This window comes from Scardinius erythrophthalmus (assembly GCF_964197995.2).
Source record: "Scardinius erythrophthalmus genome assembly, chromosome: 13".
Classification (NCBI taxonomy): domain Eukaryota; kingdom Metazoa; phylum Chordata; class Actinopteri; order Cypriniformes; family Leuciscidae; genus Scardinius; species Scardinius erythrophthalmus.
In genome coordinates, this window is record NC_138233.1 from 23,668,835 (window position 1) to 23,691,658 (window position 22,824).

Genomic DNA, 22,824 nt, shown 5'->3' on the forward strand with positions numbered 1-22,824 from the left:
ATCGAGCTAAGGCAAGCAGATAGTTTTGAACACTGGCTGGTTATGTACTTGCTCAAATTTATTTTTACCCAAAAAAGTTACGGACTGCAGCTTTAAATTCAAAATGTTAAAACACAGAAGTACATATGAACAAAATTAATCAATGCATGGAAACCTTTAATGCTATAAACTATAAATGTAAGTATCAAAGTATCCTTATGGAGTAAACCATATCATACTACACAAAATCCATTTTCGCACTATATCATATAAGCAATTCTATACAGCAGTGAGGAATTCAGTACAGTAGTGCTCCATATCTATTGGAAAATGAGTGCCAAAAACTAATTTATACAATGGAAGAACACAAAAAATTTTTTTTATTGAAATACAAAGAAAAATTCAGGGTAAGAACAGATTTATTTTGTTATGAGACTTTATAGAACTGTACATGCCTTTAATAAATGCCTGTAAAGAGAAGTGAAAATCTATGCACTGAAAATGCTATAGATTGTCAGGACATCATGTGCTGTATCTATACTGCCCTCTACTGTTCCAGTCCAAACTGAAGAAATAGCCGTCCTTCTGATAATAATGTTCCTTCACTGTGTTTCCAAACACTGAGAAATATCAAATAGTCTATATAAATAAATTAATAAATATAATAAACAGTATACATATAAAAAGATCTGGTCAAAGTCCCAGGAGAACTGAAATGCACACATACAGTAGTCATTTAATAAGTCTGCAGTCCAGGAGTATCTCTGTAAATGCTTTCCACTGATTATGTATTACAGACCACAGGTGCTTTGCTTTACATGCATAACGATTCATTTCTTACAGTTATAGAGAAAATGCAATGTTACTGAGCCAAGAAATTGAAGCGAAACTTAAATGTAATTTTATCTTTTAGGTACAAATAATAGAACAATAAAATATAATAATAATAATAATAATAAAAAGTGAAATTCGTTAAAATGTTGAGAGGTCAGTTTTAGTGTAACAAGTCAACAAATGCACATGCCAACACAGATTTAACCAATTTATACAAAACAATTATAGCACAGATTCACAGATTTGTATCTTAAATCCAGTGACTGCTTTGGCACAATACTTTATAGTAATGTTTTATGTTAATAAACAGATCGTTTTAATACTAGCCGGTTTCAAACAGATACACATGGCGATTTCATAACAGCAATTTCATGTTCCAAAGCAAACTGCTCTTGGGATTTGTCTAGTCTCTAAGGTTCTCAGTGCTGTGCTGCTCTTCAGAGTCTGCTTTCTTGCAGAACATAGTGGAGAGTTCCTGTAACAGCAATTCCTGTTGCGGGCTACATGATCTGTGTGACCTGCGCCCACCTGGGACGGGCAGAGAGTCGTCCTGGCTCAGGGTGTCTAGAGATTGACCGGAGGAGGACAGAGAGTGCACTGGGTTTGACCCAACCATGCGATCCAGGGAGGCGGTCTTCCTCTGTCCCAGGCTGACGGGCCGTGCGGGAACCTCCTGTGTCTCTGCGTGGGCACTGGACAGGAAACTCGTTTCCAAAGATTTGAGCACCTGCAGACCGAAGTCGCCCACCTCCTCATACAAAGGCTCGGGGCTTTCAATGCGCTCCTCGAACGAGTCCTGCTGCATCTTCATGGGCTGAGAGTGAAAAAGAAAACAATGGCTAGGCATTTCACACCAATAACCAATAACACATAAGTGGCCATCCATTACATGCAATAGTTATAAAAGTTGTGAAAAACCACCATACAAATAAGTTGAATTTAATTTAAAACAACAGCAACATAAGAGCACAATATTCAATCTCTGTAATTGTTATTATATAATTTAATTTTTTTTATTGTAGTTTTTTGTAGTTGTATGATTTTTTTTATTCCTTTATTTTATTATATTAGTTGTTTTATTTATTTTTAAGCTTTTTATATTATTATTTTCATAATATAGTGAATATACTATTGAATTAACCTTATAATATAACATAATAAAATAAACTATACATATATTATTATTATAGTATGACATTGCATTTTTCAATATATTAAATGAGCCATTATATTATATTGTGTATAATTATATGGACCTCATAATATTACACCACTACTACATTTTAATAATTTTATAAATAACTTTGTGTTTATTAAATGTATTGTAGTTGTTTGTTTTGCTGTATGATATTACATTTTAATTTTTTATTTCATTAATTAATTTTATTATACTATTTAAGCTTCTACTACTACTACTACTACTACTACTACTACTACTAATAATAATAATAATAATAATAATAATAATAAGTATTATTATTGTTATTAGTTGTCATTGTTTTACTATATTGTTGTTGTTGTTTCCATCATATTACTATTGTTTTTATTATATGGCATTACATCTTTAATTACTTTAAATTTGCCATAATACAATATAGTGAATATACTATTATATGAACATTTTAATAACATATTATAATTACTTTAAAGGGATAGTTCACTTTGAAATTAAATTTTGGTATGTTTTAGCTTACCTCAAGGGCATCCAAGATGTAGGTGTCTTTTTTTCTGCAGTAGTTTCAATTTTGATATTTTTAGGTTAAACCGTTCTTGTCGGTCAGTCATATAATGCAGGTCTATGGTCACTGTCTCAAAGAGCATGCACAGAGAAGTCCAAATTAAAACAATTCCCCATCGTCCAAATTAAACAATTCCCCATCGTAAGTACACATTGATGGCCTAAGACACGAAACGAGCGGTTTGTGTGAGAAAACGAACAGTATTTATATCGTTTTTAACTCTTATACACAGCCACGTCCAAGTGATCTGAGGGCGCGGGCACATCCTGGTATGTGATGTGTACGCAGACTGGTGCATAGATATATACACTAGATGTCGCATTAAAGACATTCGTTCCAATGAACTGCCGTAGACAAGGCGACATCTAGTGTATATATCTATGCACCAGTCTGCGCACATGTCACACACCAGGATGCAAGCGCGCCCTCAGATCACTTGGACGTGGCTGTGTATAAGAGTTAAAAACGATATAAATACTGTTAGTTTTCTCACACAAACCGCTCGTTTCGTGTCTTAGGCCATCAGTGTGTACTTACGATGGGGAATTGTTTAATTTGGACGATGGGGAATTGTTTTAATTTGGACTTCTCTGTGCTTGCTCTTTGAGACAGTGACCATAGACCTGCATGATATGACAGACAGACAAGAACGGTTTAACCTAAAAATATCAAAATTGAAACTACTGCGGAAAAAAAGACACCTACATCTTGGATGTCCTTGAGGTAAGCTAAAACATACCAAAATTTAATTTCAAAGTGAACTATCCCTTTAATTATTATTTTTAGTTTATGCTATAACTTTTGTAAATGAATAAATAATAAATAAATATTTATTATCTTCTATTTCACAACAGCTCTGAATGTATAGCTCAAAACCTTTAAAGCGATCTCTTTATAAAATACAAGTAAGGTAATGAGCTGATATCCTTGTTCCAAAGCAACTGATTCTCTTAAACTCAGAAGATAACAGGAACTACATCTTAAACATACAGGTTCTGAACACACTAGTGACTACTATCTCATGAAAATACCTAATCTGCCAGATATCAGGTTAGACGATCTACCATTATGCGAACACAAGTATTTGTGGTTAGCGGGACATGCACAGAAAGGGATCACCCCCTCAACAATGTTCAAAACAAATTACTTCCTTTTTTGAGTTTAAACTTTTGTCTCAGTATCAGAGCAACAGCATCAAGATAATTACCGAATACATTGAGGACAAAAGCATGAAGCCCGCGGACAATATGCTTGAGAAAGCTTTTGGGCTGGGACACACCAGAGGCTGCAGCACTTTCCCAAAACTCCCTGCCCTCCCTCAAGGCTACAGTTGCAGAACAATGCAGTAGAAGCATTCTTCCCACAAACGCATCCTGTCATACCAGGAAACCCTGGTTTCCCAACAGGAATGAGGGGGAAGGATCCTTAAATTAAGTATAGGCTCTTTTGTAGAGCGCACTCCTAAACTTTTGAGCGCTTGTTAAACGCAATGGTCATTTGATACTTTTCAAACCTCCTACTTTTACAATTTGACCAGCCACTGTAATCAGAGTAATTGTGACTAACTCTATTGAACAAATGGCAACAAACTTGTGCAGAGGTGTGAAAACTGAATTACATGAACCGCATTGGATTCATCTGCAGATAAAAAGAAATACTTACAAAGAACATTGAGAGTGCCCTTCTCGTGTGAAGCTTTCTCTGCAAAAACACACAAAGACAAAAAAAAAAGAAGCTAAATCTCAAAGCAAAAACAAGCAAGCGTGACATGCACCGAGCCACTAGAGGACGCTGTTGTGTTTTACCAGAGTCTGGTTGGCGGAGAGCATGGTGGAGTTGGTGTTGCTCTCCTCTCCTCTGATGGGCACTAGCGGCATGGTGCCAAACTTCTGCTTGGAAATGTCCGAGGAAGAGTGCCGTCTCATCACGGGTGGGCGCAGATCATCGTTCTGAGGGAGGACGTTATTGTTAAATTACGACTTTGAAATGTTAATGAACGTTCAGATATGTTGGGTTTAAAATGTGCTGTACCTGTGCTTTTAGTAAATTAGTCATCCAGTCCCATAACTCAGTTTCACAGGAACAGCTAAGGTACCTGTGAGGTCAACGAGAGCGATTATGGTTAAGTAGCTATGAATAGACACTTTCTATACAGCCTATAGCAGTGGTTCTCAACTGGTTCGGCCATGGGACCCACATTTTCACACGGTCATTAAGCCACGACCCAAACTTTTAGGGATTTGAACCAAAGCAAAGTTATTTCTCGAAATCGCAACTTGACGCACACACACACACACTCCATGTTGAGCATAACACGTTTAAATAATACTTACAATTGCTGTTTATCCAACATTACTGTTAATCCCCATCTGCAAACAAATGCACTCATTATTTCACTGATGGAAAGAAAGTTAATTTGATCTAAAAGCATAATTGTGAAGCATGCATCTTACTTTGTTGGTGGCTTTAACTTCTTTCTGATCCCCATGTAAATCTTCAAGGTTTTCAGTTGCCACTCTTTCTCAGGCTTGTTGCTCTGTGATGTGGGAAAGATGCTGAAATGAGTTCACCGTCTTCTGTAAAGTGCTTTTATGTAGGAGCCGATGATGAACTGTACACGTACCTTTTTGTCCTTCAGCAGGAGCAGTCTGTGGTCTTTAATTTGGAATGATCGCTCCTGGAATTTGTTTCCTTGCAAGAGTTTGGGCGGCTCTTCCCGACACTTCAGTACTCCAGACTTCACAATCTCACTCTTATAGGCTGCAACCCACAACACAGAGCTACACTAGTTACAAGGTCAAAAACCAACAACGGTACAGAGAACAAAATATACAGTTGGTGTTGTTTATGTGACATAATATGATTTTAGAGTTTTGTGTTTGGATGCTGTGTATTAATAACTGTCATGCTATTCTAATATCTAATATACACTAAAAAAAGATAAATCTTGTGAATAGTAAAGAGAGAAAGAGAGAGAGAGAGAAATAAATACTTCTGTTTTACAAGGACGCATTAATTTGATCAAAGAAGATATATATAATTTATTCTTGTGATGCAAAGCTGATATATATATACTGTATTTATATACAGAAAACAGTAAATGTAAATTGTAATATTTTAAAATGTTACTGTTTTTACTGTATTTTTGATCACATAAATGCAGCCTTGGTGAACATAAGACACTTCTTTCAAAAACATTAAAAAAAAAATAATAATAATACAAAAATATATATATATATATATATATATATATATATCTTATCTACCCCAAGCTTTTGAAAAGAACAAATTTTTCATACATTATATGACCTCAAATTAGTGGAGAGATTATATTGAATATCTGTACATATAAAAAATTAATTTGTCACAATGCAGACCTGGAAAATTGGTTCAAATATTTTAAACTTAGGTTTTAATTTTGAAATCCATTCATCACAACACTTCATTATATTCTCTGAAAGAAGTCAGTTCATCTGATGAAATTAATATGCTTTCACCTGTGAAAATGTCTATAGCTTCTCCTCTAGGCACCTTCTTCACCACCAGATATGCCGAACTGGGATCGGCCATTTTACACCACTGTAGAGCTTGTTCCAGAACCTTCTCTTTGGGGTGAAGAGGTCGCTCTGCAGAAATGACATCCTGCATTTATCTACTGTTTTTACCCAGCCTTAAAAAACATTGATTGCTCTGCTGTTTCATCCTAATTTTAGTAGTGAACAAAGTAAAATTGTGCTTAAGCAAATTGGGGTGTATTTTGTTTTTACCCAGCTCTCCTTCCTCTATGGCCTCAAAGGTCATCCACACGTCCTTTTCCCCAGGAGGAATATTTCTCATATACAGCACCTGATTGGTCAGCTCCTCAGCACACATAGTGGGGGACACCTGTGGAGAGACACATAAGGGTTTGGTGTCCCAATAATGGTTTCAATCTGCCACCATGTGGTAATGCTGTGCAACAGCAACTCTCAGTCAAAAATCAGTCACATTCAGACCATGATTCAGACATGAAGCAGACTTCTCTAAAGATGAAATAAAGATTTAACAACAATATTATTTTATACATGTTAGCTTTGAGTCCATCTATATGCTAGTGTACTAATAATAATAATAATTGTACATTTAAAAAAGAAATTTGGCACAATGCAGAACCGAAAAATTGGTTCAAATATTTTACATTAAAGTTTTATTTAAAAAAATTCGTCACAACATATCACATTATATTTTCTGAAAGAAGTCGTCTTCATATATATATACACACAAATGAATTTATAATTTTTTCAAACATGATTCCTTACTTTCAGAGTGATGCAGCGATCTGGTATTTTTTCTTCTAGATAAACTTCAATAATCAAGTCCCCTGCCTGTGAGAGCTACAAGAAAAATAAAGAAAATATAATAATAGTAATCATTTATAATATATTAAAGAGAGATAGGAAGATAGAGAGAAAATACATTATAAAATATTACATATAAATTGCTCTACCTGCGTGTCTCTCCAAGTGGTTATCAAACTGATTTCCAGTTCAATCTGAGTTTGATGCTCTTCATCAATCTGATCAAACACACACACACACACACACACACAAAAAAAAAAAAACACATTTAAAAAAATTACTAAATTATTAAAAAAAAATATTCATATTCAAACTAAACTAAATTCCACAAAAAAGTACCAAATGTACATTTATTTATTTTTGTGGGGTTTTTATACCACTGTATTATTATGGTATTCTTTGAATTAATTTTGAATACCGTGCAAATCATTCAGTTGCATTGTATGCGATATATCAAAGTACTTAGCTACTATATCGTCATCTGATATTACTGTATAACTGCACCACAGCACTTTTTTTTGCAAAGGTCTTTAACACAGTAAAATGTCATTTTATATCTTATAATATCATGAATTATCCACTTACATCAAATATATACAGATAGTTATCAATGAGGTCTTCTATGATTTTGACCTCATGTTCTCCTTTTCCATCAGTCTGAAACAGGCTGGGTGCAAACAGCAGGGACAAGTTCTTAGTGCACATCTGATTCAGATCAGCACACTTCTGTACCCTAAAAAGAGGAAAAGACAGCGTGTAAGAGCTGCTATAATTACAAAAACAGACACTTCTGTACCCTAAGAGAGCGGAAGAGCTGCTATAATTACAAAAACAGACCGGAATCAGAATGAAGGCTCACCTGTAGAGATGACTGACAAGTGCTGCTAAAGTAGTCCTGTTGACCCGTGGTAAACCTCGAATCAGCTCTTTGTATCGGTCCAAACGCTGTGCCTTTAGAGGGATCTCTGAATATAGTTTGAGAAATCACTGAGACAGCACAAACTATCCAAAATACTGTATCTGTGTTGTCAGTTATTTGAATATTCTGGGTTGTTTTCAACATTATGTCTATGGTTGTGAAATCCATTTTTTGTTTTATACTTACATTTAACAAAACACATACAATGTGAACCTTGTAATATCGTTAAACCATTTCGATGAATTCCACAACTTTTTTTTATTTGTCTTTTTCAGGTGGAAGAACATCCAATCCATTAAAAATGGGGTCAACACATAATAATAGTGTTTTTTTTTTTATAATAAATTCATATAAATAATTAATAATAAATGTTTCTCAAGCATGTGATGCTGAAGACTGGAGTAATGATGCTGAAAATTCAGCTTTGTCATCACAGGAATAAATTACATTTTTCAATATATTTAAACCGAAAACATTTTTAAATGGTAATAATATTTCACATTACTGTTTTACTGTATTTTGATCAAATAAATGCAGCAAATAAAACATTTTAAAAAACCCAAACTTTTGAACAGTGGTGTATGTTCCATCAAATTTTGTAATCGTAAGCATGCCACAGATCCACGTCATAGACATTATGCTGATAATAACCCATAATATTTATCAATCTTTGTTTAAAGGTTTATATGCAGTTTACTGTACTAACTGGCAGCTTCCCTCCAGAAGGGGTGAAGATCAGCCATGAATATGGGATCATCAATCTCCCGAAAGAACCTTTTCAGTACATCCGTCACGTCCTCTATGAAGTTATCTCCAATGCGTAGCTTCACATTACGGGCATCCCTACGAAATTCTTCCATCAAAAGCTTGATTCTAGACTTTGCACCATTTTTCCTGTATATACCCTCATGGCCCAGACCTGTGTAAGAGAGTTATACATCAGTTGGATTCTAATGTTTATGTTATAGCCCAGGGAATATAATATAAAGCACATGAATCAGAAAGACATCATCTTCTCACCATACTGGGTTATGAATGCAATGCAACTGTCTACAATGATGGGGATGTCATTTCTGCTGAGCTGCTGGTCTTTAAGGTTGTTTCCTTTCCCTCCCGCAGACTTCTGGATGTCTGCGTACCACAGGGAGAAATCGGTCCTGCCCATGCCCTGCAGATGCAGAGTCCTGCAGGCACAGTCATTCTTTTTTTAGTGGGACTTTTTCTTCTTTGTAATAACATGCAATCATTTGCAATTAGGGACATGTATTAAAGTGCCCATATTATGCAACTTAATTTTGTTTTGGAGGTCTCCTACAATAGGTTTACATGCATTTAAGGTCAAAAAACACTTTGATGTACATTGCAGCATCACCTCTTTTCTCTCAGTGTCTGAAACGGTTTGATAAAGGATTCGGTCTCTCTAAACCCCTCCTATCCGAGAGCCAACTCTTTCTGATTGGTCAGATGGCCCAGTCTGTTGTGATTGGTCTACAGCTTACAGTGTCGGAAACAAAACGCCCATTACTATATCTAAATTTCATCTGCGGAAGCTTCCTCAGCACTTGATTCACAGTGATACGAAAAGTAACGATAGGCGTCAGTTTTATTTATCAATCATATCAATTCGAGCCCGAGTCCTCATCCATGCAAAATGGATTTGCTTTCCCAGCGCAGAAAACAGCGTATTCTCGACATGTCGACAACATGAACTCTTCCAGGCCTCAACTACAGCTACAGTATTAGAGGGTCAAAACAGACATTATTCGTGGACAGCCAATGAAGACCATAGGATGGCATTGTGCAAATTTATTAAAAACCTACATATGTTCTTGCAAGAAGTAAGACTGGCGACTCATTTCAGGCATTTCAGAATTGGTTCTTTCTTTTGGGAGACAATAACTCAAACTCTGCAGACCTTTATTGCACAGTACATGAAAGGTAATATCCGAAAAAGCATAATACTGGCACTTTAAGAAAGCAAATGGGTTTAATTTGGCTTAAAATGAGCATTTATAGAACTCAAAGACCCACCTTCCTTTCTCAACAAGAACCAGAATGTCCTTCTTCTCATGGTTCTCCGTTTCTGATGCAATGCCTTGAACCCAAGACAAAGACGGATAAGTACATAGCTCCTTTATTAATCCTCGAGGATAAATTTAGCAGCATTATTTTCTCTGAAATATCGTATCAGTGATTTAGCTAACAGACTCACTGAGTTCCTGTAGGCGTTTCAGGTTTATAATATCCTCAGCGGCTCCATCATTCCCAGGGCATATGAACAGGTTGGACTTCTGCAGAACAAAGAAGCCTTCTTTCCACTGCGTGTCTAGCATGGCCTTGTAGCGCAGTACGCCCACTCGCTCGAACTCTCGCGCCAACAGGCAGTGACAGCTGAGAGGTGTGGTGGCCTGCAAGACATCAAAACCGAGGTGAGATCTAATGCACTGATGTGACGATATATATCTTGTGACTGATTCATATTTACCTTCCCTATTGCTTTCACCCAACTATGCAACGCCTCTGGAGTCTCCAAGCCAAACTGGATCAGTTTATCAGATGTTAAGTAAAGTTCGAAAGTGTATCGAAATCTGAAATTAACAACAAGAATCAGATTGTTATAAATGTTATGATGTAAGATACGATGACCATTTCTAAATCTGAAAGTGTCCTGAAGGATGTTCTGTTATGCAGTGACACCCACTTGTCAATAAAGCCACTGTTGTTGCTGGAATCTGGCCTGTTAACTCCTAAACAGATGATGTCTTTCACATTGATCTTCATACTGGGCTCATGACATCTGTCAGACTCGTAGAACAGAATAGACTTCTCCACCGAACACCAGTACTTTTGAAAATCTGCTGAAAAATGAAAAATAAAACCAAAAATGTCATTAAAAACAAACAAATCTGCAACAAACAGAATATAACATTCTTGATGTATACCACCAAGGCTCAAAAATACAGTGAAAATAGTAATATTGTGAAATATTACAGTCGAAAAAAACTGCTTTATATTTGAATCTATTTTAAAATGTAATTTATTCCTGTGATGGCAAAGCTGAATTTTCAGCATCAAGTCTTCAGTGTCACATGATCCTTCAGAGATCAGTATAATACGCTGAAGAAAAATGTCTAACTTGTGTTACTTAATATTTTTGTGGAAATATATTTATGGATTCTTTGATGAATAGAAATGTTCAAAAGCACAGCATTTATTTGAAGTAGAAATATTTTATAATATTATGATTTTACTGTCACTGCTGATCAATTTCATGTATCTTTTCTTATAAATAATCTTTTTAATGCATCATAACTTTTGTAATGATTTTTAATTACTTTGTGCACCTTAACAATACACAGTGAATTTAATATTTGCACATTTTGATGTGTGTGAAACAGTACTGAACAGCTTTACTTATACTGCAGAGGTACATTCGGCTCCTAAATCACTGCCAAGGCTTGTTTTTGTCACACAGTTGCCTACCGTCTCTGGTTCTGCGGGATAATGTCCCTTTGTTCAAGGAGCTTGACTTGTAGAGGTATCCGGAGTACAGGATGGGCTGCATGATCTCATCATAGACACAGGAATCTAAATCCAGAAAATTACAGTTTGATACTTCACACTTCTTGCATTTCACACATTTTTCATATATTAAAGGTGAAGCATGTCATTTTATTGACGCTAAATTCTTTCTCCTATAGTAAATATAAGTCAACTTTTCATAGGTTAACTTTCCCCTGTGGCGCTTTCAAAACTGAGAGGTCTGACGTGTTTCACTTATGGCTCAACCAATGCCTTGAGTTTGGGGTAGGATAACCCACAATAATCTGTTTAGCAGGAAATTGATTAGTGTGTCCAAACAATACAATATACTATATAGAAAAAAAAAGAATCATAACTCGGCTATCAACAAATACCAGGACCGAAATTACAAGGCTTTCCAAAGTACAGAGAAACATAAATATGAAAGCATTGGCACCATGCTCACATGGAGAGAGAGAATTTGTAAAAAATTGTTGTTGTTGGGATTTAGATTATTTTTTGAGTTCCGTTTGGTACCAATTCAATTACAAACTTCACCTTTAAGAAATATGGCTGTAGTGAAGTACTGGAAAGGACTCTATCATACCTGCAGACTGTGTGTATGAGTAATGTGGGGACAGGCGCTTAACGTTTCCATTAGCGTCAGCGAGTCGAACGGCCTCAGCTTCCGCAAAAATCTGAGTGACTGTCTTCAGGAGGTTCTGCTCGGTCACGGCGGTGCACAGCGCCTGCAGGCAGACCACATACGCACACACACTTAAACAAATGCGCTGCTAATAGCACATTCAGCCAAAGGACATTCAAAGCTTCTTCCAAAAATCCATCTATTCATTGCAATCCTTTTATTAGCTTTCTTAATTATTTACAATTCACAGCACATGCATCACTCATTCTTGGGGGGGGGGGGTGTATATGTAGCCCAAATACACAAAAGATAGCCTTGGTAAAGTCCTGAGAAAGAATAATACACACTAATCTTGGCTTGACCGCTGGCATAATACTTAGATGGCTCTGGCTATATTAAGACAGGATGTCCTCACTGCCCCAGTGGGGACTGATTTAAAAGTTTTCTTCTGAATCAAAGCTATTACACAGAGAAATGGCCACTGCTATAGTTCACAGAAGCTCTAACTTAAGGAAGTATCGTGTGTATTTCAAAATCAAGGATTTATTGCAGAAGAGGAAGGGGAAACGCATTTATTGTGCAAAGGTGTTGAAGTTACATGGCACTCGAAACATTCGCTCACTGTTATCTGTGCAAAAGACTTGTATGGACATCTGCACACGGTTTACACGAAGGCTTCGGACACTGCTGACTCTTAGCAAGAATATATGATTTCCACATTTTTGAACAATGAATTCCCTTGACTTTTCCATGGCCTTTCCTCTCATTCATGATTACCAAGCATTATTGAGAACAATTTATATTTACTATAAAAAAAAACATGATTTTAAGATTAATGTCACATAATAATAATTATTATTATTAGTAGAAGAAGTAGTAGCAGTAATAGTACTAATAATACTAATGGATATTATTAATACCATCATTTTTAAAATGCTAAATCTAATAAACAATAACAACGTAAAACCTGACAACGTAAAATTCCCTGATATGTTGGTGCTTTTAAACTGTCAGTTTAAAATAAAACAGTGAAATGAAATAAAATATTTTTTTTTAGCTCCTAAACTGTGGAATGATCTGCCTCTGCCCATTAGATGAGCCTCTTCACTGTCTGGTTTTAAAACCCACCTTTTCTCCTTGGCCTTTGACACTTGACGTTGACATTTTGTTTACTTATTTTTTAATGGTATGGTTATTTTTTCTTATGTTTTCCATCTCTTGATTTGTTTTTATCTGTATTATATGCTTTACATAAAGTGTATTTTATGTTTTTATTATTCTATACAGCATTTTGGTCCACTTTGGTTGTTTTAAAGTGCTTTATAATTAAAATTTGATTTGATCCGATATGTCTATGGCTCTGCTCGCAATAACCATTGTTAGAATTGAACGAAGAAAATCAGCATTTCTCTGTCAACTGTAAGGATGTGTTAAATCCGACAAAGTGGTTTAATAAAGGGTGTTTCGATCTTTTTTTAAGAACCATTAAACTTAGCATATATGACAATGCACACTGAGCTACCCATTGTGCCACCAGCCCATTCTGCGGTGTGGTTTCTGCGACGCCATAGAGTTAAGTTCGTTAAAGCTACACTGTGTAGGATTTTCTCCCATCTAGCGGTGAAATTGTTTATGACTACCCACTGAATATAACTTTCTAGCGCCTCCTATTCCGAGGGCGTTTTAACTCCTACGGTGGCCGTATTATTTCAAATCTGCCGGCAGTCGCGAGTAATCTCCCCCTCGCATTCGTCACGGTGCCACTGAGTGTCAAAACGCGAAAGGCGAAGCTTGAATTTCCAGGTATGTCCCTCTTTGGCTAATGTATTTTCAAGATGGAGGCGCAACATGGCTGTCGCCATTCAAACGCGACTCGCTCGTATGTATCCTAAATGGCAGATTCTACGCTTACGAGAATATTTGATTAATTGGTAGAAGTAATTACACATTAATGAGCACATATCATTTTGAAAGAACAAAGCGTTTTTTGCTAAGAATCAACTTAAAAAAATTACACAGTGTAGCTTTAAAGCAGACATAAGGCCTTGAAATATGACAAACTGTCCTAACAAAAGCAAATTTTGATAACTTTTTTACTGAATCAGTCTTTTTTTTGGACCCTTGAACTTGACGTATAGAACAATGCACACAGCCTTATTTGTGCAATCAGCGTAAAAGCAGACAATAAGGCTGTGATATTAGATATATACTGCTCTAACAAAAAACACATTTTGAGCAAATAGATCTTTAATAATTTATGCGCATTCATACTCTCGTTTTCTACATAGTAAAATGGCACAAAGGAAATAAGTTATAGCAAACATAAACTGGAAATTGTAACGCGTGAGCATACGAAAAAATCCAGTGCATTTCTTGAGCGCACACAATAGATTCTCGTGAGCACGCAAAAGTTTCTCATCCGCACGTAAAAGTTTATTTACGCACACGAAAGTTTGAAGATTTTTTCTTTTTCTGAAGGTCCCTTTAGGGGATTTTTTTATTTGGTTCTGTACTTTTAAAGACTTCTATATGTAAATAATCTCTGTTATGATTGGTTAACTTATTTAAATGTGAAATGAGCAATAACATCAAGTTGTTAAATAGATACTGATATGTCAATACCTCATGAGGAATAAGGAAGAAAATCTAATTTTTTGCACACTTTTTGTGAGTGCAAAGGGTTTATCCTTTACCTTAAGAAGTTCCTCTTGGGTGCTGAAACTGGGATGAGGGTGGCGATATCTGCCTTCTTTGTATTTGTGGGTGATAAACTCTTTCCGCTGTTCTGGGGAGGCATCACAGTCCAGCTCCTCGGTCGCAGGAAGTCTGGCTGCCCAGAATTCATTCGCTCTATCGTTGCCAAGCATTATGAAGAGCTAGAACATATCAACATAATGGTTCATTTTGGCCTTATTTGTAAAAGACAGTGTAGTAAACTCACAGGGGATATCATCAGGAATCCTGATAACTGGAATATGAGGATCATTTCACTGAAAAAAAAAAACCTCACGACAACCCCTACCTGAACGATCTCATTGCTCCACACACTGGTGTCCAGTTTCAGACTTTGCACTTTCGACACCATTGTGCCAAGACTTCGATGCTGGCCTGCAGGCAGACAGAACAAAAGATGCACCACATCACTCTCCACGCACCATTCATTCTGTTTGTCCCATAAACACTTCCTGATATGGTGCCTCTGAGCCACATCTATCTGCAGTTTACGGCACGGAGGAACTCATATGAACTCTTAAATGAGCTTAGAAACTCTTAATACCATCTGTATCAACCAAGACACACTGCACTGCTGTCACCCATGCCGGATAGTCACTATTTGGAAAACACCAACTATTTAATGAATTTTCTAGTCTAATTCAGCCGAATTCACTGTGCTTTATAAATTTAAATTATAAATACCATTGAGCTGATAATATACCCAATCTTTACACCACCACATCAGTCACACACACCTGCGCAATTCTTGCAGATGACCACACAGAGATTAATGGATGCCCAGTCTGGATTGATGGCTTTGCAGTCTGCACAGATCTTGTTGGACCTGTTGGACCAGATCTTCTCCGCCACCTCATAATCAGATAGTGTTTCTGCTATAGATTCCTGCAGGGCCTCCATCCAGTCCCGCTTCTCTCGCTCCGACTCTGCCGTAAAGCTGCAAGGGTGCACAAAACCCTCTTAATGCTCTGCCTTCATGGATCCTATTAATTGTCTCTAGTCTAGCATAGTTACTTAGTGAGAAAAGACCTCTGAATGACTTCACTGCTTTAAGTGTGCAGTGAAATTTAACAGATCAAAATTGATTTTATTTCAACTATGTTTATATATATATATATATATATATATATATATATATATATATATATATATATATATATATATATATATATATATATATATATATATATATAATGCGTGCGTGTGTGTGTGTCGCTGCCTATTAGAATGATTTCTTTGTCATCGCAGGAATAAATCACATAATAAAATGTATTAAAAAATAAAAGTTATTTCATATTGTATATATTATTTCACATTATTACTGATTTACTGTATTTTTCAGCAATTGCAGCCTTGGTAACTTGTTTTAAAAACATAAAAAAAATCTTAATTTTAAAAATGTAAAAATCTTTCCTATATATATATATATATATATTTATATAGATTGTTTATGTATTACATAATAATCTTTATTTTTCTATTTTTCTTAAATATTTGTCTTGTTTTCCAGTAAAAAGATCTAAATGTCCTTTTAGAGATTTAAAGCTGTGCATGATAATATGACTTGTTTTTAGAGAATATACGTTAAGTTTATTTTGCGAGCCCCATTGGCTAGTTGATTTTTCTCTCTTTAAACTAAGCGGTAAGAAAAAGAAACTGATTTCAAGATCAATTAAATGGAAACAAGACAAATCACTGATTAAACAATGTTTTTGCAGTGTTGGAAATGGCATAGGGGTAAACACATATACAAGCTTAACATAAGCATAGCGTGACTTGAACTGTTTACCTGAAGGTTTTATAAGGAGTAATGAGATCAAAGCTCTTGCCCTTCCCATCGCGAATTGTAGCACCTCTGGCCTCAATTACAGTAATTCCAATCCCATTTTTAAAGCACTGTAAAACACATATCACAAAGGGTAAGCCTTAATTTAAGAATTAGCAATCAAACCTCCATGATGCAAATAATTTAAAGCTACTTTTGAATGCATTCTACATATGCTATAAGAAGTTCAGAACACTTTTAAAACACTCAAACTGATTCACATTGAGAGAAGAAAGAGGTAAAGCAAATCACTGGTACTAAATTCAGAGTAGTATGGCTATAACACAATTAACTATAACATGATTAACTAATCACCTGCTCGCTCTTGTACAACCAGATCTGCTCCATTATAATTGCTGCATAGATCTTTGACTTGGTTCCTTTAAGCTCCAGGAAGCCGCTCTTTTGGCAGTGACTGCCGGGGCCAAAACGTGGGCGGCCAAAAACCAGCTGTTCTTTGACCCGCTCCTGCAACATGCTGCACCATTTGCTCCTCTGGACTACAGGGTGGCATAAAGAAGGATCACAAGGTTTCTTTTGTCCTAGTTAAATTTCAAATAAGCAGTAAAACACTTTTCTAAAGACCCATTCCAATTCTATATTATCAGCCATGAAAAAAGATGGTCCCACTGTATATGCGTCTTTAACTACTATGTAGAAACATTTAAATTAATAATTTGATACAATGCACTTATTGGCCCTCATTTATCAAAAGTGCGTACACCAAATTTCCAGCGTACACCGGGCGTACACCCAAAACCACGGTGACTTTGAGATTTATCAACATGGACTTTGGCGTACGGCACGCTCAAATCCTACACCTGCTCAGGAGGTGGTGTACACACGTTTTGAGTGCGGGAATGCGCAGAAAAAAACAATTCCTAACACCACAAAACGCACTGACAAACTAAAAGATATAATATATTATGACCCACTGTAAAAAAACAGCAACATAGTAATTATAAAATTAAGTGTTTATTTTTGTGCAACATGGACTTCAATGTTTAATTTGTGTGACTTTACCAAAGCATTTGAATTGTAGGCATATGTATTCCTTAAGTTGCGAGCCTGTGCGCTTTACCTGACGTTTTGTTTACTTTCGCCTGGCTCCGCAGCGCGAGTCTCCGCAGACTGCGCGCGCACCTCCCCAAACGAACGAGGCGTTTATACTCGACGCGCTCGCCGTTGTACTATTCTTTGAAACGATGGTTAGGCCAGGGTTAGGCCCGGCAGGTATGCACGGACTGGGTTTAGAAATGAAAGGCTTTCAATGACCAAAAAAATAATTCAGACTGACAAAATAATAAAAATGCCATTCTTCTTATTTTAAATAATAATAATAATACAAATAATAATAACGACATTCTTCTTCTAAATAACAATAAGCGTCATTAATAATAAAAATCTAGAAATCAATTTTGTTTCTTTCCACTTCCCTGGTTTCGCTTTCTCTTTCTCAAAGAAGTTTCTCTTTAATTTGCCGTCTTCCGTGTGTCCATGGCGTAAAATGAGGGCGTGGGGGGAGCGGAGACTTGAATATATAGGGGCGTGTTATTCTAATGACGATCGATTTCAGCCGCGGCATTTATCAAGGGCAGGTATTGCGTACACCAGAATTTCAAAGGTACGCACAGCTTCATAAATCAGGCGATGAGAGGAGTGTAAGCATAATCTTACGCCAATATATACGCCCGTTTCTACGCAAGATTGATAAATGAGGGCCATTGTGTGCATACATGCATGTAATTACAGCTGTAGCTATAATTACACTATTGAGCCTTCCCTTAACCCATCCATACCACCAAACCTGTTTCTAACTTTACCCATATCCCACCTCAATAGCAGTAGTAGTTTTGCAATACAACATTAAGTACATAGTGCATTGTAAGTACATTGTAGTTAAGGACACCTAATATAAAGTGAGACCAAAAAGATTACAAGAAATTTGTGAGCATAGAGGGCATAGAGCAACGGCAAGGTCATTCGATTCATCAAGGATGGTTCAATTCCCAGAAAATGCATTAACTGAATACCTTGAATGCATCGTAAGTCGCTAAAAGCGTCTGCCAAATGCATAAATGTCAGTGTAGAAAAATGCTGCGCTTACCATCATTATCAGCTCGGAACACAAATGTCCTGTGACTTGTCACAATCTCAAATTTATTGTCTTTGGCTACGCGGGCCATCTGTATGGCAGCTAAGGGAATCACACCTTTGGGATAAACATCCTGGGAGAAAAAGACCAGTTGTGTTAAGAATAACAGTGTACCAACATATGTGATATCTGCAGAAAAACACAATGGAATTTAGGAATTTAGTCTTCAGGCCATGTGAAGTGCTTAAAGGGATAGTTCACTTTAAAAATAAAATTTTGGTATGTTTTAGCTTACCTCAAGGGCATCCAAGATATCTTTTTTTCCGCAGTAGTTTCAATTTTGATATTTTTAGGTCAAACCGTTCTTGTCTGTCAGTCATATAATGCAGGTCTATGGTCACTGTCTCAAAGAGCATGCACAGAGTCCAAATTAAAACAATTCCCCATCGTCCAAATTAAACAATTCCCCATCGTAAGTACACATTGATGGCCTAAGACACGAAACGAGCGGTTTGTGTGATAAAACGAACAGTATTTATATCGTTTTTACCTCTTGTAACACAGCCACGTCCAAGTGATCTGAGGGCGCGGGCGCGTCCTGCTGTGTGACGTGTGCGCAGACTGGTGCATAGAAATATATACACTATATACACTAGATGTTACGATGGACTCTGTGCATGCTCTTTGAGGAGGTGACCATAGACCTGCATGATATGACTGTCAGACAAGAACGGTTTGACCTAAAAATATCAAAATTGAAACTACTGCGGAAAAAGACACCTACATCTTGGATGCCCTTGAGGTAAGCTAAAACATACCAAAATTTTATTTCAAAGTGAACTATCCCTTTAAAGGGGTCATATATCATGATGAATCAGTTAAATCTACTATGAAAGCATGCTGTACTGTAACAGTGGGAACACAAACCATTCTACCCAGCCCAAAAATTATTTATTGAAACTTAACTAACTTGCAAACCTTAAATGATTACAAAGTGTAACAACTTTTCCCAGACCAACTGAGCTGAAAGGTTCAACACGCAGGTGAATTTGGTTGTCGATCACCACCATCTATTGTTCTGGCAATTTGCTTTTCATTCAGCTCGATGAATATAGGTTTCGCTCTCGGTGTAAATAGACTATTCATCATAAATTCATTCAGCTTTCCTGTTCTACGTTTGGTGTAAAGGGGCCTTTACATGTCAACAACATCCATTCAGTGTTGTTCAGCTGTTTAACACACTATTCAGTGCTCAGGGTGGAGCAAGCAGTTAAAAACTATGTTTGACAGTAAACCTGCAGTACACACATACAAAAACTGGGTTTACTTCAAAGCAAATCAGAGGGAGGGTCAAAGTTTGGGGTCAGATGTTTAAGAAATGAATAGTGAAATCAAAAATGACAGTAAAGACATTTATAATAGTACAAAAGATTTCTATTTCAAATATTTTTACTGCATTTTTGATCAAATAAATGCAGCCTTGGTGCGCATATAAGACTTTTAAAATGGTAGATAATATTATGACTGGTCTGGTGTAAAAACCTTGACATTAAAAGTGGAAAAAGTAAACAAAATACTGAATGATAAATGTATGATATGATCCCTTTAATAATACAATGGAATGATGGCATTGAGTTTGATCACATGCAATCATACCTTTTCACTACCAAAGTACATCAAGTTTTTCCCGTCAAACTTCACATATCGTTTCTGGAACACATAGTTTCTATAACAGAGGAACAAATGTGATGTCAGAGAAAAACAACTACATTACAAAAGTCACATTTCTGAAATAGTTTAAGGAGGAACTGAATCTAGACACTGGAAGATGTCAAGCAGAGGACAGGAACAAACAGCAGGAGACACAACACGTGAAGTGATGACAAACCGGCCAGAGAGGACAGACAAGGAGCAGAAACAGCCATTGAGGAGCGTGCAGGAGACGCAGAGATGAGAGGAGAGCAGCAGCCCCGATGGGGCGTACCCTTGAGGAGAGAGCTTGTCCAGCCAGCCGCTGAGGATTGGTGCCACCCGCTCGGACAGCGAGGTGAAGCTGGCGTAGGGAGAGATGATGTGGTCCTCATCTGCTTCACTGGAGCAGAGGTTATGAGGGAGGGAGAACGAGTGGGAGCCCGGTGTGGGTTCACCCACGGTGCAGTAGCCTGGAGAATCGAGACGCTTGAGCCACGAGTGATTGTTCTGCCTGTGGGAGGAGGATGAGGAGGTTTAAAATATATATATATTGCACAGTAATATTACTATACAAAAAATAAAAAAAAATAAAAAAAAAATTAAACAGCTTCACGTTCAAGTAAAAATATGCAACCATCCTTAAGAAAAAGCTAAATAATGAGAAGCAAAAAATGCATTAGATATTAAGACTTGTTTTCAGAAAGTGTATCTATTTAGTTATTGTTTATTATTATTAATTATGTATTATTTTGTATTATTATTGATTCATTATTTATTATTATTTACAATTCATTCATTCATTATTTAACACCATACCAGCAAAGGCTATATTCATGGCAAACTCAAGAGTAATAAAATGTACAATACTCATTATAAAAATAAGATTTCAATTAATTGTATACAATTATTTAACTATATTATCTCTACAAACAAATTAAACAAAAACAAATTAACAGCAATAATAATATCAATAATAATACCAGTTATATAAAATCTTTCAATTTAATATTATATTTTCCCAGACGAAACCATTTTAAAAATGTCCATTAATATACTTTCTGAATAAGAGCGTTGCCTAATGTAATTTAAAGCAGGACATTCCAATAAAATCTACTTTGTAGTCAAGGAAGACTTACAAAAACCACATAAAGGCAAATAAAGGCGCTTTCAACAATACATGAGTAAGTCTTGAGTGACCAACTCGACATCTTGTACTGTATATACACAGTCTAGTCAGTTCTACTGTCAAAAAGAAAATAATGGTGAGGTCTTTCATTTACTGGATTCACTTCATATAATAATTTGTTATGGACACATTCGTCCCATTTGCCACTTTTTGGAAATATACAAACTCCGTATGGGTTTAACATAAGATCTGTCATTCTCAGTTAAAAGGCTTCCTTAGCAGCTTTATCTGCCAGTTCATTCCCAGCCAGTTCCATACCAGGTATCCATATACCAAAATGTTTTTGTCCGATCACTACTTCTGAAGATACATGAATGTCTTATATTTTTAATTAAGTTTTCAAACATTTCTCTTATCCCACTGATTTTTTTTCTTGTTCAGAGCATGATATAATGATATAATATAATATAATATAATATAATATAATATAATATAATATAATATAATATAATATAATATAATATAATATAATAATTGTTGTTGTTGAGAAAAATAAACTTAGTTCAAGATTCATTTTCAAAAAAACATTAATTTCTATAAATAACTGTATCTGTAACTTTCTATCTGCTGACTTTTGCGGAAACTTTCATGGAAATAATTGGACTTACCCATGATCTCTTGTTTTGTCCTCTTTATTTGTAGTCTTTTCCTCAATTTTGGTCCTATCAACCTAAACATATTCAACCATAAATAAAACACACCTATTTGAGTACATAAAGTAAAAATTCACTCTAAAATAAAGTCTCTCACCTCTGAATGTTGATATTGTCGCTTGCTGTGGAAGACAGTTTCACAGTACGGGTTGATCATTTCATCTTCGTCCTCAGCAGATGCTGTGGACTTTTCTAAAGTGCTATAGAAGGAGAAAGTTAGTTAATTGTGGAGGGATAGTCATAAGAATCAAAATGGTATCAATCAAAAAATAATCTTTGAAATTAAATGGTATGGCATGCTGGTATGCTCAGCAAAAACAATAGGGACTTTAGCACCAGGTAGTTTTAGGAACTTAGTTCTAGGAACAAGCCACCAGGGTGGTTCCCCGAAAATGAATGGTTCCCTTAGGAACAGTTTCCTGGTTGCATTCGCACCACCAGAAGGAACTCTGTTTAACAGTCCTGTCTAATACGTTCTTAGGTAGAACAGTATATAAAAAAAGTTATTAGCGTATGCTGTGTGGTTGACGTCCAGTGTTGTAAGCTGAGCAGAAATACATCATGTTTGGCTTGGTCCCCTCAAAGTTGCGTTGGATTTTCTCCTCAGCATAAAGGTTAAGAGGCCCATCTATCACTGTTTTCCATGTTCGTAAGAGTTAAGTTT

The 22,824-nt window shown here is 36.2% G+C and overlaps 1 protein-coding gene across 2 annotated transcripts in view; it reads right to left on the reverse strand.

Annotated features, from left to right (window-relative positions):
* Positions 1-342: 342 nt before the first annotated feature.
* arap3 (ArfGAP with RhoGAP domain, ankyrin repeat and PH domain 3) overlaps positions 343-22,824 on the reverse strand; it is a 34,315-nt gene continuing 11,833 nt past the window's right edge. The window contains exons 3-33 of one of the 2 annotated variants that reach the window (XM_081382284.1): positions 22,258-22,360; positions 22,116-22,177; positions 20,614-20,832; positions 20,286-20,355; positions 18,642-18,762; positions 16,850-17,034; positions 16,499-16,605; positions 15,447-15,646; positions 14,999-15,084; positions 14,670-14,852; positions 11,938-12,079; positions 11,292-11,396; positions 10,510-10,663; positions 10,294-10,396; positions 10,021-10,216; positions 9,840-9,903; positions 8,829-8,992; positions 8,515-8,727; positions 7,749-7,854; positions 7,475-7,622; positions 7,039-7,107; positions 6,851-6,925; positions 6,320-6,437; positions 6,050-6,178; positions 5,176-5,312; positions 5,006-5,088; positions 4,886-4,921; positions 4,584-4,647; positions 4,358-4,501; positions 4,215-4,253; positions 343-1,627 (exon numbers count right to left, since the gene is read on the reverse strand). In XM_081382284.1, coding sequence (XP_081238410.1) covers positions 1,217-1,627; positions 4,215-4,253; positions 4,358-4,501; positions 4,584-4,647; positions 4,886-4,921; positions 5,006-5,088; positions 5,176-5,312; positions 6,050-6,178; positions 6,320-6,437; positions 6,851-6,925; positions 7,039-7,107; positions 7,475-7,622; positions 7,749-7,854; positions 8,515-8,727; positions 8,829-8,992; positions 9,840-9,903; positions 10,021-10,216; positions 10,294-10,396; positions 10,510-10,663; positions 11,292-11,396; positions 11,938-12,079; positions 14,670-14,852; positions 14,999-15,084; positions 15,447-15,646; positions 16,499-16,605; positions 16,850-17,034; positions 18,642-18,762; positions 20,286-20,355; positions 20,614-20,832; positions 22,116-22,177; positions 22,258-22,360 — 4,036 coding nt within the window. In that variant the 3' untranslated portion in view covers positions 343-1,216. Of the gene's footprint in view, positions 1,628-4,214; positions 4,254-4,357; positions 4,502-4,583; positions 4,648-4,885; positions 4,922-5,005; positions 5,089-5,175; positions 5,313-6,049; positions 6,179-6,319; positions 6,438-6,850; positions 6,926-7,038; positions 7,108-7,474; positions 7,623-7,748; positions 7,855-8,514; positions 8,728-8,828; positions 8,993-9,839; positions 9,904-10,020; positions 10,217-10,293; positions 10,397-10,509; positions 10,667-11,291; positions 11,397-11,937; positions 12,080-14,669; positions 14,853-14,998; positions 15,085-15,446; positions 15,647-16,498; positions 16,606-16,849; positions 17,035-18,641; positions 18,763-20,285; positions 20,356-20,613; positions 20,833-22,115; positions 22,178-22,257; positions 22,361-22,824 lie in introns of both variants that reach the window. The other variant, XM_081382283.1, reaches the window with a different exon arrangement.